The sequence below is a fragment of the Apostichopus japonicus genome, chromosome 1 (genome assembly GCF_037975245.1).
Source record: "Apostichopus japonicus isolate 1M-3 chromosome 1, ASM3797524v1, whole genome shotgun sequence".
Classification (NCBI taxonomy): Eukaryota; Metazoa; Echinodermata; class Holothuroidea; order Aspidochirotida; family Stichopodidae; genus Apostichopus; species Apostichopus japonicus.
This window is the reverse complement of record NC_092561.1, coordinates 17,870,771-17,890,452: the sequence shown is the minus strand read 5'-3', so window position 1 is coordinate 17,890,452 and position 19,682 is coordinate 17,870,771. Positions and strand designations below refer to the sequence as shown.

General features: G+C 34.6%; 2 protein-coding genes across 2 annotated transcripts; one reads left to right on the top strand and one right to left on the bottom strand.

The window, feature by feature from the left end:
* Positions 1 to 2,844: 2,844 nt before the first annotated feature.
* Positions 2,845 to 11,172, bottom strand: LOC139965663 (acetylcholine receptor subunit alpha-like 1). Its single transcript, XM_071968309.1, has 7 exons — positions 10,830 to 11,172; positions 10,531 to 10,676; positions 9,108 to 9,152; positions 6,952 to 7,061; positions 6,265 to 6,381; positions 5,261 to 5,981; positions 2,845 to 4,859 (listed from the first exon to the last, which is right to left on the bottom strand). Exons 1-7 carry the CDS (start codon positions 10,909 to 10,911, stop codon positions 4,701 to 4,703), a joined length of 1,380 nt encoding a protein of 459 aa, XP_071824410.1. The 5' UTR covers positions 10,912 to 11,172; the 3' UTR covers positions 2,845 to 4,700.
* Positions 11,173 to 11,904: 732 nt separating this feature from the next.
* LOC139965604 (neuronal acetylcholine receptor subunit beta-4-like) lies at positions 11,905 to 19,579 on the top strand. The gene is made up of 7 exons (XM_071968183.1): positions 11,905 to 12,263; positions 13,789 to 13,943; positions 14,961 to 15,005; positions 15,446 to 15,555; positions 15,783 to 15,899; positions 16,485 to 17,274; positions 18,808 to 19,579. The coding sequence occupies exons 1-7, from the start codon at positions 12,221 to 12,223 to the stop codon at positions 18,952 to 18,954; spliced, it is 1,407 nt and encodes a 468-aa protein (XP_071824284.1). The 5' UTR covers positions 11,905 to 12,220; the 3' UTR covers positions 18,955 to 19,579.
* The last annotated feature ends 103 nt before the right edge of the window (positions 19,580 to 19,682 follow it).

The window sequence follows — 19,682 nt, the reverse complement described above, 5'->3', positions numbered from 1 at the left end:
TTCTGACCTAAATAATTGGAGTAAACTGAATCTGAACCTAATTAATGTCGATTTGCACATGAATGATGGAGTTAAGAAGGTTCTGCATATATATATACATTCAAAGCATGACATTAATACTTTTTGATACTTATCTATTAGCATTGCACTAACTGTTCATTTCTTTCTACACTCTCTTAATATGAACCTTCAAACAATAGCACACATCTAAGAACAAATCCTGATTGAGTTGTATAAAACATTTAGAAGTATCACATGTTATGATGCGAATATCAAACCAACTGAACACATAGCTGTTCTAAAGTATGCGTAACAAGACACGTTTACAGCAAATTACTGCAAAGACATGCCTTAAAGATTACTGGCAATTACACTAATGTGTTTTAAATATCGCGTTAATTTATAAACTAGCTTATGACATACGGTACGTGAAAACATTGACCAGTCAGTTTTTTATTTGTAAGCAGACATAAAGTTTCATTGATGAACTCCTTACTGTTATTACTATAAATACATAATACCATAAATACCTGCCGCTGCTGCGATCACTGCGCGCATGAACCATGTCCAAAGTAAAAAATCCATGAAGGTGCTCATTGTTTTACAGTTTATGTACTGTGCTGGTATATTACAATGCGACGCAATGAACCGAACGAAGGCCGTTCTAAAACTGAAACAAGGTTTTTTGGGCCACAAAACTTAACGTTCGATCGATAGCAGAAGAACAAGTCTTTCAAAATTTGACGACGACAGTTTCCTTGTCGTTAATTTTGGTAGTATCGAAAGTGGTTACCTTCAACAGAGGTTGATTTATGAAAATTTTCATTAAAAGGATTGATTATTACGTCTGTACTATTGTTTTTTTTTTTTTTGTAATGGCATAGCGCCAACCTTTGCGTTGAAAATGAGAACTGGTGATTAAAGAATTGGAGCACTCATGAGAGTGAAAGCTCTATGCGTAAAGAGGACCTAAGATTAATTAACTGGTGCTATATCGACCTGTAGAATTTAAATTATGAATAAACATTTTGGGAGTTTCGTCACCTGAATCGTTAAAATAAGTATTTATGTTAAATGGTTTAAACCGGTGGATTTGGATTTAAATACGTGAGAAGTTAATATATTCGAGTCAGAAAAGAGTAAGAATCACGATACTTCACGGAAGCTTCGTAGACCATTGGTAGAAGTCATAGGCGTAGGAGGCTGGGTGGAGCTAGGGGTACTGCAGCCCCCAACCAAAAATGTTTGTGAAAATTCGGGTAATATGCTGAGAAATTTTCGGGTACCTACTTTGTGTTTTTCAATGGTTAAACTTATATTATTATTATCATCATTATTGGAACGAATTCCCCAACAATTCTAACCAATGTGGAAGGGTAATAAACACGGAAAATGATTGTACGTTATTGGCATGTGATGTAATAACCGATGAATGCCGATATGATATGCATATTAACATGTTGAACGCGCGCGGAGGCCGCGAAAAATGTTGGTTATATTTTTTCGGGCAAGTGGTTACAGCCACCCCCCCCCCCCCAAATCAGATTAGGCTCCTACGCCTATGATAGAAGATGACAAAATCCTAGTAATGACAACGGTCCAAATTCTTTCAGTTAACGAATAAAGTTTGATTTTCCTTGTCCAGCTGACTGTGGTGTTGCATGGAACGATAACATGTTACCGTGTAACGAACACATTGTAGTAATTACTGATGTACGGGTGTGGGACTTGAACAGTAGTAACATGTGTTACATGTGGAACCCGTAGTTCTTGTACTAGCTGTGCGTTTGAAGTGAAAGGGGTCCAGTATATATGCTTGAATCCAGCTCACACCTCTCTTTAAATTACGCCAATTAGTCATGCCGGGAACGAAGAAAGGCCATGTTCGGGTATATCCATAGGCCTACTCATAGCATGAAACCATAAGACAGACTTCATTTTAGAATCGTGTATTAAAGAACTCGCACTCGAGGGTTGGTACAGAAACTACTGTTCATGTATCACAACTGTGCATCAGTTATTACTAATTTGTGTTCGTACCACATGTAACATGTGTTACAGGACAGTAACATGAACAGTAGTTACTGTACAAGCCTTGAGTATTGGGTGGTTAGGGATACCTTACAGGAAGACATAAGCTTACCAGATCTATTATTGCATATATCTGTAGGTCTACTGAAATAGATACAAGTACAGTATCGTACGCATTAATCACGGGTCTTTTCTTTGCGGAATAATTGGCTTGTTTCAGCAGAAATTCTCATATTTGACCTTCATGACTTTTGGGATATCTTGCCATTGTATTTGTCAGGAAGTAAAAATTAACAAATCAATGGCTTGCCACTTTGCAAAACTTCCTTTTCAAGTTTAATCTTGTTCAATTACGCGTTCACGCACTCTCACACTTCCAATTTCATACAACAAGTCACGATTGAATTTGTTGTATCAAAATTTAACAGAAATGAATTGTAAAAGTGACTGAAAACTGAAAACTCTTTTCTTTTTTTTTTCTTTTTTTCCCTTGAGAATTGTAATCGTTGCTTATATGCCTTTACCACAAAGGACTGCCAGCTCAATAATTACAGCTTTAATGGAACCTTCAGAGAAAATTATGGGTAAGTAAATAAATAATCTGTTTGAGTACTCTCCCAATAAATGATTTATCAAATTCATAATATGGGCTTCTCTTGTCGATACTTCTTGTTATTTTTTGTCGTTAGGGGAAACAATTGTTTAGACTGATTTAAAAATAAATTTCAAAGTCCTTTATTAACTCATGTATTCTCTACATTGTCAAGGTAGGTCAGGAGTACTGACGTCAGATTTTAGTAAAGACCCAAACTATTTAAATCGAAATTGTGATATATAAAAGTATCTTATCTTTTGTAATATATGAAGAACGTATTTACTTCATCCCTAAAACGACAGTTTTGACAGTTCGCAACGGTATAGTTCAATCCATATCTACAATGTTGGCAAAGCTAGATTCAACCAAATATGAATTTCAAAGTATGATAACTCTAGGGTTTTTTTTTTTGTAAGAAGGTACAACCCCTTCTGAAGACATTTGATATGATTGCAAGATTAATATGGCATACGTGAAATCTTAACACCGGTCAAACGTCTTGATGAGCCGTTTGCATCAAATACTACATATGTCAACTATACGTTAGAATAAATATGTAATGTGTTTTTGGTGGGAAGATTTAGACCAACCTGGCGTTATGCAATGGTAGAGGAACAAAAATAACCTTAGACGGATATCCATTGAAACACAATGCCCTTTTTTTTTCGACGATGGAAGATGTAAAATGTTTTAAGAATTCAAGTTAAGTCTTCTTTTAGTTGCTTGAATGACTCAAGAGGCAATATTTGTATAAACTCATAGCAATCGCGAGAATGATCGATTATCGTTAAAAGGACAAATACGCAAGTTTGCCTGCTTTAATTAGTCCAAATCGTTCGTTATTACTTAGTGACGTAAGTGTATTGCAACATCAGTGCTCATAAAGTATGTTCTTGGTTTATTAGTGAGAGTACTACTCTGTTTTATTCTTTCCTCAATCAGCCACGTTTTCTTCTGTTTGACATATATATTAAACTGTAATCAAGCACCTTGTATTGTGTGAAGTCTCGGTGAATTTATAGTACCAAGTAAATCAAGTTTTGTGGAAGATGAAAGACAATTTGTCCTTTAATGATAGATTGAAAATGTAACGTCGGCTAAAGATTAATCATGGTTATGATCATTATATCTCTTGTTTGGGTTTCTCAATTCTAATGAATCCATGGTTTATCTCTTAGTTGACCGTATGTTTTCGTAGATTAATTGTTGTTTCTATATAATGTAGAGGATTATCAATGCGTAAGTAGATAACCGAATTGCCGGAAACTATTTAGTTTTGCCACCGCAGCCCAAAAATAAAAATCAACTTATTCATTACGAATTTATTTAAAAACAACAAGTAACAAATGGTTGATGAAATTTGCCTTTAAATATTTAAAGAGATAGATTACCTGCCTTTGGAATATGATGTTAGGTCATTCTGTTGTAAGACAAATATTTTGGTACAATATCATGTTCAAATTGGCTATTCAATAGACACATACTGTTTAAAGAAATAACAAAACATGTTGCCGTACAATATGTAATTATTTGCTTATATGAGGACACGAAGGAAATAAAGAGAACTGCTAATTAAATGTATGACATTTCGCATTATCCATCCGAAACTGTTCGCTTCTTCAACAGTTCCCTATCAAGAATTAGTAAAGTACCAACAAAAATGTTTGCTCTCCAAAGAGGAGGTGCGGTAGTAAGGGATATGACATTTACAAGCAAAAAAGATATATAGAACAACATATCAACAACAACATATTAACCTTTTTCCATGAATAGTTCTGAAAGTTAAGCACTCCCCAAGCATTTGGATACCGTAACTCAAAACTCCTCAAAACGTCTTGTAATGTTTAATTTAACTGAAATATTTTGATGGATCCGCTTTACTTGATTTGTCGTCGTTACATCCAACAATTGAGATTAATCCGCAATAGTGATTGGCTGGTGTTTTATCTTTTCTTGCGTTGAAAGCGGACAGATTCCATGCAACGTTTTTACATAATACGTTTCTTCACACAGAGAAGACAGAAGCAAAAACTTCACTTTCAAGCTTCCATTTTCAGAGATCTGCCGCGGTTCTTCAATCTGAATTTATTTCTTTGCACGAAAGTTGAGTTGAGCCATCGTTTCCATTGAAATCAACAATAACTTGTATCAAAAAGAAGAGAAAACATGCCAAAAAAATAACGAAAGCAATCCTGTCGAGCACAAGAGAGACGGTGCGAGCTTCTATTTTAGTCTGAAAAGAAAAAGAAAGTAAATTAGGAGGATTATAATATGAGATTATAGTGAGATTCGTGTGTGATGCCATTGTATTAACTATTGAGATACACTCAGTTGTTTTAAGAACTGAGGATATGTGTAATTCCAAAACATCCAGTTGTTTAGGATTTGTTGGAATTAAAAATATCCTCAGTTCGTACTGTAAACTTAATAGCACATGCTACCGATTTATCAGATTTGTCAGCACGATCTAGTATTTACTGTGGTACAAAACTTTAGATTTACAGTAGTTACTGTAATCTCTGCTCTTGCATATCTTAGTCAGAATGAAAGGTTACCGTAACTGTTACATTATAACTTGTCTTGAGCAAACTGGACAAGGTAACATTCAAATAAAGAATTATTTCCTAAACGAACCTTTTCAGTCGTGTCTAAGTGACCATCCAAACTCTCTGGTGTCCTGGTCTCCATGTCGCTGTTTTCAAGTTGATTCCTCCTCTTATGTGGCTTGTTCAAACAGTTTATCCTTTCACTGTACGACGTAACACCAAGAATCCGTGGTAAATATTCAACCAACAGTCGTCTCATGAACGTAAACTTTAGAACAGTGAGTCTCTTATCACCATAAGCGATGTTAATATTCGATAATGATATTGGTACGGTACTGCAAGCAAGGACAAAATTGACTATCAGATAATAACTAAGAATTGGAGAATCCTCGAGAGTTGTTGGCAAAATATCCGCTACAAGAAGTTGGAAAACGGTCAGACCAAGAACCATAGATACGCTCAACGATATCCTTTTACCACTATCTGGGGGAGCAAAGAATGTTAGAAAAGACAATATACAAAGAAGTGTAGACGGTATTAATAGTACCCTGATATAGTATGACGGATCTCGCTCAAGGTGCAAACAGAACACAGCCATACTCAAATTTCCTCTATGAATATTTGGAGTAAAATCTGGGATGATTAGTTCTCCATCATAATTGGTAAGATTTGTAATTGTCCAGTCAAGGCTGCTGTAGGTGCCGAGTAGTCCTTGCGATCGTGTTAGTATCTTGACAAGGTCATTAGGTTGGTTAGTGGGCAGAAAGTGGTAACGACATACTTGTTTATCGTAAGGAAAGTAGTAAATTCTGAAATCAAACAAGAAATATCGATACAAAATAAGGAATAGTTAAAAAAGAAAAAAGTATGGCAAAGTCAGAGAAATCGAGAGAAATGATGGGATTGAAAAGATTGATATTGCTGTATATTTCAGGTAATCAACTAAATAGTTATAATGAAATTAATATGACGTGTCCATACGTTGCACTTTATGTCGTGGGGGTGGGGGTGTTGGATTTATCCAACAATTTCTCACTGTATTCATTTTGTTTAATAAACTTTCATAAATATCGACGTGCTCAAATATCTTACGAGAGAGGACACTGTGTAGACAAGACGGCTGGGGTTCCCAAAGTAGCCACTCCATCCGAATCTAACAATATCATTCCTCTCTCTGGTGAGACGATAGACAAAGAATCACTGTCCAATCTGTTGAGTAGAAGCAAATAATTTATTCTTGATATTTAGGCTTAACCATTAATAAAAAGAAATTCAGCATTGAAGTGGAAATATAACCATAATACATTTTATGGCTAGTGGGCTAAAAGGAGGCAAACTAATATTTAGTTTTACATTAAGTCGACAAAATGTTGTCACACTCTGTCCTTGTAATTATATGCAATTGTAAACGACACAGCAGCCAACAACGTGTATTAAATATATAGCTTTTTTTGTTCCTTCGTTTATTTGAACAACAATTGTTGATGACTTTAAGTATTGCTAATAGACTAATCTAAACTAAAAGTAATTCAGGTAACAATATGGAATTCCCAGTGACCTCTAATGCAGATAAAAGTTCCGGATGAGAACGCAAGTTAGTTCACTGTTTCCATAGAATTCCTTCCATTAATTATTTGTCCTATCAAAATGTTTCTTAACTTTCTTTACATAATATTACTTTATATAAACACATGGTTGACTTAACTATCTTACCCTACCCACACTCTCATTCCAACCCTGATTGGTCTCATATTTAAAGTTAGCTAATATGTCATTTACGCGTTAGTGATGAAGATGCTCGGAGTCCATATCTCTTCCACGTACACTGGCACGACTGTCACATCTCCAAACTCAGACGCATTCCAAGAAAGACGCAAGTCCTTCCATCGCTGTTTATAAGGAAAATGGAACACACAGTAACAACTTTAGTAGACAGCTGAATGAAAATAAGTACTATTGTCTTGGTTACTTTTACTGAGGTATTGTTCCCCTCTTAAATAACGGTCATGCACGCTAAGACAAATAAATATATACATTTAATTATACTTTAACATTATTACTCTATAACACTGTTACATTATAAAACTGCAAAACTATACTGTAACACTTTGTTTCCTGATTCTGTTTTCAATCTCACTGAGAAAGTTAAGTATCTACAAACGAACACCATTGAATGTTTCGGGATATGGTGAGTGTCTAAAACTTGATGAAGTATTTACAATTTTAAATTATATTAACATTTTGAAAAATAGTATTGTAAAATTAGATATACTGATCAACGTTGTAGATACAAACAGTGAAAAGCATGATACCATGTGAATGCACCTTCTAATTTATGTATACTTGGAAAAGCTATTGGCATGCGCGTGACGCAATTTCTACATACATTATGAACATGATTACTTGTTTTCTGTTTTTGTGTGAAATATTACCAAAAGTTATCAAATAACTGGCTAAGCAAATTTCCATATGCAGTATAAGCTGTTATTAAAATAGTTAACGGCGTTAGATTGCCAAGCAACAACGTTATTACAGTAACCAACGAGTATTGTGCAATATACGTGGACTCCTTTTAACTTTAATTGTTGAACTAATTTGAAACATCAAATTCAAAAAAATCCTCAACATTTTGTCTTTTAAAATAAAATTGGCAAAATTCAAGTTAATAAACGTAATTGTAAATGTGAACATGTTCGTACATACCTCAATGGTTATTTTACAAATCTGGATTACCTATACCAGGGTTGATACGGAAGAGGATACGATGTGGGTAAGAGGGGGAGGGGGCACAATTATTGGTGCATATGAGTCTGAGTTGAGGTGGCTAACACAAAATTATTTAATAATATTTGCTTTTTATATAGCGCTTTATACCAGCGATAGGTCTCAAAGCGCTTTACAGACGTTATATTACCCCTGGTCAATGATAAACTGTCCCAGAGACAATCCTCCCAGTCGGCAGCAGCTATATAGTGCGCCCAATGACAAGTTACCTCACAGGTACCCATTTAACCCCTGGGTGGAGAGAGGCAAGTGAGATAGAGCATCTTGCCCAAGGCACACGACGTAATGAACTAGTCATGAATCGAACCAGCAATCCTAGGATCACGAGTCCGACGCCTTAGCCAATTGTCCACCGCGCTCTCTCATCAAAACCACAACTCAAAATGGATCCACACTGTACACTCTGTACCACTAATTACTTAAGTAGAGTGACAATTTGAATGTTTTGTTTTTTGGCTTCAACAAGAGGACCCTTTTTCATAACATTTCTAATTCTAATACATCACTAAAATGGCACTTATATTAACGTTGAACTTCACTGTTTTACTTTATTTCTTTATTTATTTTTTATTTTACTGAGACAAATTTCACCTATTAAATAAATTATAAAAACAATAGATGAATGGGTTCTTCTTAATAAAAAAAAAGCGTTTTTAATTAAAGAATTGGCTACTTTTTAATACATTTTAAAACTTGGATTGGGAGAGGATATTTTTAATTATCTGACAGTTAATTGGATATGAAAAGAAGAACAATCTAAACTAAGCATCTCCTCATGCATATCCAGACCTCCGTAGTAATTCATTCTTCATGTACATTCTGTGAACACACATTCAAGTAATAATGTAACAGTTGTTTAACACATGGCTAGTTTTAATTAGATTGTAATATTCTTAGATTTGTTAAAGAAAGGGCGCTTTTTAGAAAAAAAAATGTTTTCATGTATTTTTTTTTTTTTTTTTTTACAGAAGAGGACAGTCTTAATTAAATAAATTTAGAATATTGAAAGAAGGTTACTATTCAATACGATTATCGAGCAATTGATATTCGTGAAACGGGGCATTTGTGAATATAATTCTTACAAAACTGGAGGAGGCATATCATAGTGAGTGGGATAAACTACCGAGAATAATTTCAATTAAGCATCTCACCAGAGTAATCCAGAGGGCCGTTGTAATTACTTGATCATGCTCACTCTGAAAGGAAATTATAACATGTCTATATATAATAACGATAATACTTCATTAAAAGGTGAACAGCAAATAATCTATACAATTTCGAATCACACTAAGACGACCGTTTGGAAACGCATATTATAGCATGCGAACACGCTGGGTGAGTTGTATACGAATGCGTTTATATGATTGATTAGTTCAAGGTTCCACATACTCAGTTTAACTGAACTAACAATAAACGAATAACGAAACGCATGTGAAGATGTTTTAAAGCAATTACATTGACATGAAACTTCACAAATTTGCTTCAAGAGATTTTGTTCTTAAATAATTACAAAGAAGACTTTTCGTTACCGTTATGATATGCAGTAATATAATGCAGCTTGTTCAGTTTCGCGGAACTATATTATGGTTAAATTTGGTCATCATTCAGAAGAAGAGATCAGAAATAGCTATATGCACATTTTTTTCTATGTTATGTGGTAATACACTATCACAAATAGGCCCTATGCTCTTTGTTCTACATATCACATGAAAAAGTGAAAAAGTTTTGAGAGGAAACTGGTGCAAATAATGGGACCAAAGTAGAGCCCTTGCGTTCTTCAATGTGGAAGTTGGGTCAACGCTCTGTGTGCTATTGAAAATACCTGAGCCTTGACAAGAGATAGTATGTTGTTCTATTGTCTTTTGCTCTGTTTTTATAGTATGTTTTAAGTACCATATATTTCAATTCGATTGTTATGGTTAATTATGGTATAATGGATAGAAAACATTGCTACAATATTTTAGGGTTTCGCGAGCTGCATGAATAGGACTTTGAAGTCTTTCTCGCTAACAGCGGGTATTATTTCACACCTGGTTTCTTGTAACACTGTATTAGTGACGAATTGCCAAGAGATTTGCGATCAAATATCTTGGGAGATGAAAACTTGTTTTCCTTGCTACGATGACTATTCTGTGTCAAATGTGTATACAGCCAAGTATAGTTTGAGGGTGTATGATCTCGCTATCAGGGATTAAGATTAACGGATTAAAAATGACAAAAAGCACATTAAATGCTTATATTGATCAAAGACACTGTACTTTAGTTGCACTATTATAACTCGACTTCTCTTGAAATATCTTCATCGAGTGACTCAAAACTTCCAGAAAGTTTGATAAGTTTTTCCGAGTTTTACTCACAATTGATCAGACTTTAAAATGTCTTTAGAGATTATTTTCTACGAACTGTAAGTTGCAAGGAATTAACTACTGATTCAAATTGAAAACAGAATGTATGTATGTAGTATTTGTGTCAATTACCGGAACTACAATTGAATAGTTTAGACGAGATGTTAATAAAGATTTTACTTTCAAATTCGTTCTTAGCATAACACTAGAAAATGTAATAAAGACTTACCAGTTCTAGCATCGCATATATCTGCATCTTCATATCAACTTGTACAGCATCACTCGCATTAATAACTGGTCTTTCTTTCGAAGAATAGTTGACATTATTAAGTAATCTGTCTCGAATTTGACCCTCAAAACTTTTAGGAACCATTCCTGGCAGATAAAAAAACAAACATAAATGAATAAATATATCACAGTAATTAAGAAGTAATAAAGATGCAAGTATATATACTTCAAGAGCTAGATCACAAATATTTGTGATAGAGATTGTAAAGATAAAAATTTAACAAAATTATATTTATATACCTGTCACTGTGGTAAGCGTGATGAACACAATTAACCAGACACGACAATCCATTTTGAAATGTGTATTGTATTTAAACTCCATGTTTGTCGATATGCAGGAAATTAATAATTATAAATATATATAACTAATAACAAATATCCTGCGTGGTTCGCTCGGTATAGCCTCGTATACTATCTATATTTTGTACGGTGAAAACGCAGTGCACGAAAACACAAATATATTCCTTCTCTTCTACCTCACCCGCCTTATCTCTCAATGTATATCTACCTTCTGGTTGACGTCGTGAAATACACCCGTAATCTTATGCAATTACATATCAATCTTGGCCATCCCTTCTGATTTTAATATCAGTGAGATTACAGCTGTATTCACTCAATACATATAAAATATAAATCTCCTCGTGACTGTGAGCTTTTATTAGTGAATTTTATGTGTTTCTTCTTTGTTTTATCTAACGCCGAGTTGATATGTTGGCCGATGAAGCGTACTTTAATGTATTAAAGTGGAATCAACGATGCATTAGTACTCTCGATAAATGCACTCCATAGAAAACAGCTCATTAAATCAGCAATTCAAATGGTTTATATAGCAACTTGAAGATAAAGCAGAAAAAAAGCACGAAGGAAGGTGAATGACGATTACGTCTTGCGTAAGACCTCTGTTATTTGATGTAGTTATTAATGTTGTGGTATTATTAGTTAAACTTTGTAAAAACTGAATAATATATCACTTTTCATCTTCATATTTTTAGGTTTTACATTTAGATTGGGACCAAAAAGAAGAAAATCATATTTTTTATATTGTAAAAAATGCAAATTTTAAAACTTTATTCGAATTTTATAATCGATCTATTAAGATTTAATAGTTTCGCCTTTATTTGAGGAAATGTAGAATTCATGACGCGTTGGAAAAGTACGACAAACAAACCGCTAATTAATATTTCATGATAGAATATATACTAATATATTTCTTATTACTACCTCGGGTATTTTTTCGTTCACAGTTTGAAAATGGTTGCTCTGAGCTGTACACGTACGATATAAGACGGTCATTATGGGCGAACAGAACGACATTGGAGCCTGTTTCATCTAGTGACATAATATCTTCATTTCTATTTCCGCTCAAGTAAAACACAAACTAATTAAAAAGATCCAGTTTCTTCCCCCTTAAACTGTTTTCCAGGTAGTAAATCGTCATTTTATTTGATCTCTTCCAATGAGTAATGACGTTAATGCTTTGATATTGAAAGTCTGCAAACATTTACTTATGGATTGATTCTTGTCATCAAGGTTTTACTAACATCACTCTCGGTACGGGCCAAACGTACATTGCTTTGTCATTCCATGGATACCGCTGGTATAGGTGACAAGTGGTTTTACGTTATCCAAAAATGGACATTCTAACCATCTGCATACTGGTGTCAATGGTATCAGGTAAATATGTTTTTTTTTTTTATAATAAAACTTTATGTGTTGAATATATCATTTCTAAGAATTAGAACATATAGTGGCTGAAATGATTTTTATCATTAAACTTTTTTGAACGAACTTGCAAGATAAAAGCAAAACTAATTTGACTGACTTGTATATCAGTTCGGTATTTTTAATAGCATCATTTCAATTTATTACGTGATCACATAGTATTTTGTGCAACTGATTAAACTGTCATATAACAATAATAATAATAATAATACTTTCCTTTTACATTTTGAAATTGATGTTTAACTTATATTTTAGAAAACAACAGGCGAGAGCTATTTCGAATGGCATGTACTATTAGTGTTAAGAAGGTAAAGCTTGTAACTATATAACTAGATGTAACTATGTAAGAATCTTTAATAGGTAAGTAATACACTGTACCCATCCGTTTGTTAACGAAAAACAAAGTTAGATGCTAAAATGGTTCTATTATTAGTATCCATTTTATGGTGCAATAATAGTGTTAACAGGTGGATGCTGAACTTCGTACATGATTACACTGTAGAGTCTCATAACCATAGTGGTTTTTGAGGGCCCTGTTTCTCTTGCTACAATGGAGCCAAGTTAGGAAGGAAGGAATGACTGTACGCATGATTTTTTTACGACTTTTCAAAGAATTATCTGCTGAATATCGAGAACATTTACTAACTCTAACCTACAATTTCTGGTTTGGAGTTGGTCAAGTTTAATTCAAAAGTAGTCAGTATTAATCCTGAGATTAACATCTGTTAAGAAAATCAAGAGTAGCGGATTAACAGAATAGTTTATATTAAGAGGTTTATCGTGACGATATGATTTACCATGCAGCTAATTGTTGTTATTTGTAAATAACCAATTGTTTTAACAGCGTCAAATTAATATTCGTAAACCAATGTACCAATGTGCGCACATTTTTTATAAATACACCTGTGATTGGGATGTGATTTTTGGGGAAACCCTTTTTATGTGATCACTGTAAAATGTTAGTTAATAAGGGGTTAATCAACGGTCTAGCGTGCGTTACTCACAGGATTAATGCACGATCGGGGGATAATGCAAGCGATGCACGAGGGCGGAGCCCGAGTGCATCCAGCGATAGCATTAACACCCGGAGTGCATTAATCATGTGAGTAACGCACGCTAGACCGTTGATTAACCCCGTTCATTCATACACTACCATTTGTGTGGGGGAAATCATAAAACAAAACATTTTTGGTTACATATAACCAAAGATTTATTAAAGTGATGCCCCGTAATTTTACCGTGCGTTACTCACAGGATTAACCACGGTCAGCTGACCTGAATGGACCAATAGGATTTAGGAATCTTTACTAAGTATGAATGAACATCTAATTACTTTCATCTGGAACCCTTACACGGTTGTAGAAAAAAAGAAAAAGATACATGTTCTACTTTCTTTCCTTTATTTCATCATGCTTAAGTTTTCGAAAATGTTATTGTTTAACAGTTAATTAATACATTCGACGCTATATTCGTTTAGTGACAAATGGAAGATTTCCACTGAGTTCGGAAGGTCAAATTCGGAATTTTCTATTCAACCAAGCGAATTATTCGTCAAGAGTGCGTCCGGTTTTAGACTCATCGAGGTCAGTTGAAGTTTGGATATCGATGCAGCTTTACTCTATGCTGGAGCTTGTAAGTATATTCACAAATCATTTTATCTTCATTTTCAATTTTGTGTGTGCGTTTTAAGGTAAAATATCAGACAGTTATTGTGTCCTAATAAACAAAAGAAAGATTAAACAATCCTAAGGAAACTAATTACACCATCCATTACTAAGTAACATTTTACAAAAAGGGTAGGAAACAGCTAAATAATCGGTTAATTTAACTTTAATGTTGAAATAATGACGGAAGAAAGAATTTGTATAACTTAGGAAAGACTTCGTAACATAGAAACATATAAATGTATCGGTATAATGATTTAAAACTTGAACAGCGTTGGAATCGTTTATTGTCATGGGAAAGGCTTCATTATTTTCTGGCGATTATGCGTTTCTAAAAGAGTAAACACTAAACCAAAATAAATTATGTATGGAGATGCACTGCAATGTAAATTTAATGCATAGAGTTGCACTAAAATGTAAATTGAATGTATGGAGTTGCACTACAATGTCAATGTAACGGGAGATGCACTGCAATGTCAATTTAATGTATGGAGATGGACTACAATGTAATTTTAATGTATGGAGATGTACTGCACTGTAAATTTAATTTATGGAGATGCACTGCAATGTCAATTTATGGTATGGAGATGCACTACAATGTCAATGTAATGTATGGAGTTGCACTGCACTGTAAATTTAATTTATGGAGATGCACTGCAATGTCAAGTTAATGTATGGAGATGCACTGCACTGTAAATTTAATGTATGGAGATGCACTATAATGTCAATGTAATGTATGGAGATGTACTGCAATGTCAATTTATTGTATGGAGATGCACTGCAATGCAAATTTAATGTATGGAGATGCACTGCAATGTCAATTTATTTATGGAGATGTACTACAATGTCAATGTAACGGGAGATGCACTGCAAACTAATTTTAATTTATGGTGATTTACGGATGGGAGTACGACTAGGATTAGTAGCAATTATGAAACTTTCTGATTTATGGAACTTAAGTCGTGTTGAATATTTTACGTTACAGAACGAGCGAGAAGAATCAATATCAACAGCCTCGTGGCTTTCCCTGGTGAGAATTTTCATACGGTGCCAAGAATAGTGTATCCGTGTATTCTTTCATTTTTTTCAATTCGTTTTTAAAACGTATTTATCATTGCCGTCTATTTCAGTATTTATACATTACTCGTTTTTTCTCAAATATTTCGTTTTAAGCGTTGTGATAAATTATACTGTTTCTTACTATTATGGGTTAGGCCTACTTTTAAGCATCTGATTTTGCCCCGAACTAAACATCTCACTGGGCATGCCTTAAACTCTAAGAATAGTCAGGATCATTAAAATGTGTTTATTCCCAGTAGCCTATGTCATTATACTTATTAAGTTTATAGTTCTTTGCGTTTTGATGGACCAACAAATTTTGAGAACAATATTTTTATTTTATATTTTGTCTGGATTTATGTAATATAACCCATCTTTGCCGGGGTTGAATTTACTACATCTGTCTTATAGAGATGGAGAGACGAGCGGTTTACCTGGGACCCTGAAGATTTTGGTGGAACTGACCTTATTCTTGTAAGTGGTGACGAAGTTTGGACGCCACTGTTATACCTAAGCAACTCGTGAGTACGCTTGTCAAATTCTTGTTCGCCTCTTTACGTCACGGGATGACCTAAGGATATCTAAAGATTAAGAAACCCTAACCGTGATATGTTCATCAATGCATTAACTAAACGTGTAGTTAATCCATACATTTATCTTTAATCTAACGATGTGAGACTTTTATTATTTTCGCTACTTTTGAGGAACAGTCACTGTTAGTTTGCACGTTTCTTGTGATTTCGTATAGGTTGGAAACAAATAATCAAGGTATCCTATCATCACCTCGGTCCAAGATCTTGGTGACATCTTCAGGGACAATGCAGCTCGGAGGTGCACTTATACAGACGACACAATGTCCCGTTAAGTAAGTGGATTCTCCCTTGTGATAGAATTAGGAAATCCAGCACGATTTCCTGACTGTGTGTTACTTTAAAGACTCCCTATGATATAGTAAATGAACTTAGATCATTCTAGAGTGAGACCATTGTGTTAAGCTGTTACAGCCCTATGTGAATCTCTGTCTCCCCGAAATAGGTCATACTGAGTATAACACGATGTAAAAGGCAGCCATGAACTATGCAAAAGTACTGCAACGATTTTCTAAAACAAACTAATAGAGCAAATTGGCTCATATATACTCTCGTGAAGGTAACCGTCACCTATTGCTGTCCTCAAGAAAAATCCAAACCACTGGCCTTTAGCTAGTAACACTGCGTTACATGTAACATTATGTAATATTATTGGTATATCCAATGAATAAGTCACTGTCAAATACAAAATATTAAATAACAATATCCAAGTGAAAACATGACGAAGTGCTACCAGATATCATACGAACACAATTGTCAGCTAAGCCAAGGGTTGGCCCTTAATTCCTTTAAGTGTTTTATCATCATGGTGTCGCCTCTGATCCGTGCACAATTTAACCGTTTTGCTTTCTTTTCGCCAGTGTTGTATATTTCCCTTTCGACTCTCAGGCGTGTCCATTCCATTTTCTGCCCGAGAATCAAATCGAGGAGCACATAACTCTATACGCTGATAGTAATCTGTTTACTTTATTCGTGGAAAGCAACCAATGGGATTTGCTTAAAGTAACCGCCACCAATGCAACATATTATGATTTGCCTGATTATGTAGACAACAGACCTGTAAGTAACTACTCGGCGGTATCTTTCTGTATCACTCTGAAAAGAGATCCATCTTATTACATCCAAACGCTTATCATACCGTCAACTCTCTTGTGCGCCCTGGCGTTTGTGACCTTCTTAGCGCCACCTGATAGCGGGGAACGTATATCGCTGGGAGTATCCATGGTCCTTGGTTTAACGGTCTTCCAACTGCTCGTTTCTGAGACACTGCCAGTTGCAAGCAAGGATACCCCCCTTCTGGGTGAATATTTGACAGAAAATTTCTGTATGGCCTGTTTGGCGGTGCCATTCTCGTTGTTCAATATCAACATCGCATACGGCGATAGCCCATTCTCGTCGATGAAGAGGCCTTGGCTTAGAAGAGCATTCTTAGAGATTTTGCCTGCGATGCTCTTCGTCACTACTTACAAAGACAGACTTAGAGAGGAGATTGTAAATGAAATTGAAGTTAAACCATCCACGGTGACAAACTCCGATGAAGAGTCGGATGTTGGTGATTCAGATGTGAAGAAAGTAACGAAAGTTAAAAGAAATCAGATTGAACCGACGCAGGATAATATACCACAGAAGGAATTAAAAAGCGTGGATAAGGTATGTAGTTGACGAAGGAGAAGCAAACCAAACTGTTATTCGGGTTAAAATGCATCCGCCACTCCCACAATTATAAGAAATGAACAATGATTTAAACTTCTTATTAGTGAATGTGCGGTATCATTTTGCTAATATGTGTTGCCATATAGTGCCACAAGGACGTGAAAAGGTGTACTAAACTTCTGTGATTACTTTTATATTTTGTTTATTAATGTAAAATAGGAATCATTTAATTACATGGATCAATGAGAAATGACCAAGTGTGGACCCGACAATGTACGCTGTCCACATTATTACCTTCTTATGCTATTCTTTAATAAACATGAATTGAAAGTTGTTGGTATCTTGAAATTATATACATACTGCTACTCAATGTTTAGAAGGTAGGATACCAGGTCCCAAGGTGTTGCTACGGAGACCAAATTTCCTCAGGAGAGTCGAACTGAAAAATTAAAAGTCAATAGTAATGTATGGAAGCGTAAAAGTGTCATTAACATAAGAAAACTTTGCCCTAATAAGTCAACATTTTTCAGTAAATTGTTTAGATAACCAGATAATATTTTAACAAAAATCAGTAAGGTTGGATTGCTCAGTTGCTTTAACTGACCAATTGAACAATTTTCTGCAAAATGTTCAATTGACAACTTATCGTGTCTCGTCAATTCAACATTTTTCTGAAAATATGTTCAATTGTTCACTTCATTCCAACTGAGTAAATGAACAATTTTCTGCAAAATATTTAATTGACAACTTATCATATCTTGTCAATTCAACTATTTTACTGCTAAATGTTCAATTGTTCACCTCATTCCAACTGGGTAAGTGAACGATTTTCTGAAAAATGTTTAATTGACAACTTATCATATCTCGTCAATTCAACTATTTTCTGCAAAATGTTCAATTGTTCACCTCATTCTAACTGAGTAATTGAACAGTTTTCTGAAAAATGTTGCTTAGTTGCTTTCTAGCATTGTGGGGTGGGGGCGATACCAATGTCCGCTAAGGATATCCAATTGTAAGTGAAGGTTGCAATATCTTGGATTTAGTAATAATTAATTGACGGGACTTCTCACACTATTTAGTAGGGAATAGAAAGGCATTGCTAGGAGTGACTGCTGTTGTTAGCTATTATGATAACTTAATCAGAAACAATATTGTCGATAAACCAGATCCTGACAATTGCTGATTCAAATTCGAAAATTAATTGATTGTTATCGTTAAGCTAATTTCGAGTATACTGAAGTGATAACTTTAGCAAGGTTACCTTGAATACGAAGAAATTACTCGTCGCTAGGGTTAAACCATTAACATACGGATTATGTCACCGCAAGGGAAAGTTGCGAAGTAAAAGGCAAATATCTACCTAAACTTTTAATAATTTCCTTCAACTGCATGCTTTAAAATATTGCCTCTGTTGTTAATAATAGTAACGTAACATTTGCTACAACCTTCCATCGATTAATTGTTAGAAAACAAGCAAAATAAACGATTGATAAGATAAGCTTTGCCTATTTTATCTTTATCTCTTCACAGAAAAATATACAGGCTCGAACGGTGGCATTGGTGATGGACAGGCTTATATTGATTATTTTCTCTGCTGTTTTTTTGCTCATTGGTATCACTCTAATTCTGGAATTCAGACGGAACGATGCCGTTTTCGATGACGCTTGTGTATCCTGAGGATAGTTGTACTCAAGAGAGAAACGATTGTGCCATAGATTACGTTTTAATGTAGTTAATTAGTAACTGTTATTTATTAGGGACAATGTATTACTCCAAGATGAGACGTAATTGGAAGCCTACCATCATTGGAGAAGAATCGCCCATTATTATTGGCCAGAATTACCCCTGTATCTGCTACGTAAGCTATGACGTTATTAAATAACCATACATCATTCCCAATGTGGCGGATGGCATTCATTTCCCTCGTTTACTCAATTCAGAGAGATTTTAATTATAGGGCGGGCTCGATGGGGCTAACCATATACGATGGAAGCGATTCTAAAGGCGAATTTGTTCTGGTATGAGATGACTCGAGACCGGTATGGTCGATAAGTTTATATATATATATATATATATATATATATATATATATATATACACATACAGTTTCTCAAGTTTGATGAAAGTAAATATTTGTGTTACTTTGGTATGTTAAACAAGTTACCCAGTGAAACTCCCTTCGTAATGCGTTAGAGAAATAATGTTTCATATTGTAGCTGGCACTGATCAACAAGCAAGGAAAGTTTGGCGACGATTAACAAGGAAGGTCTGTAATCGTATAAAATGTTTTTGGCTCCATCTGTCTATTATTATGCAAGTATTAATAAAAGATAAATGTAAATATGTTTGTTTTAAATTGATTTTCTTTTGGTTAGGCATAGTTAAACTGATGCAAACAGCAAAAG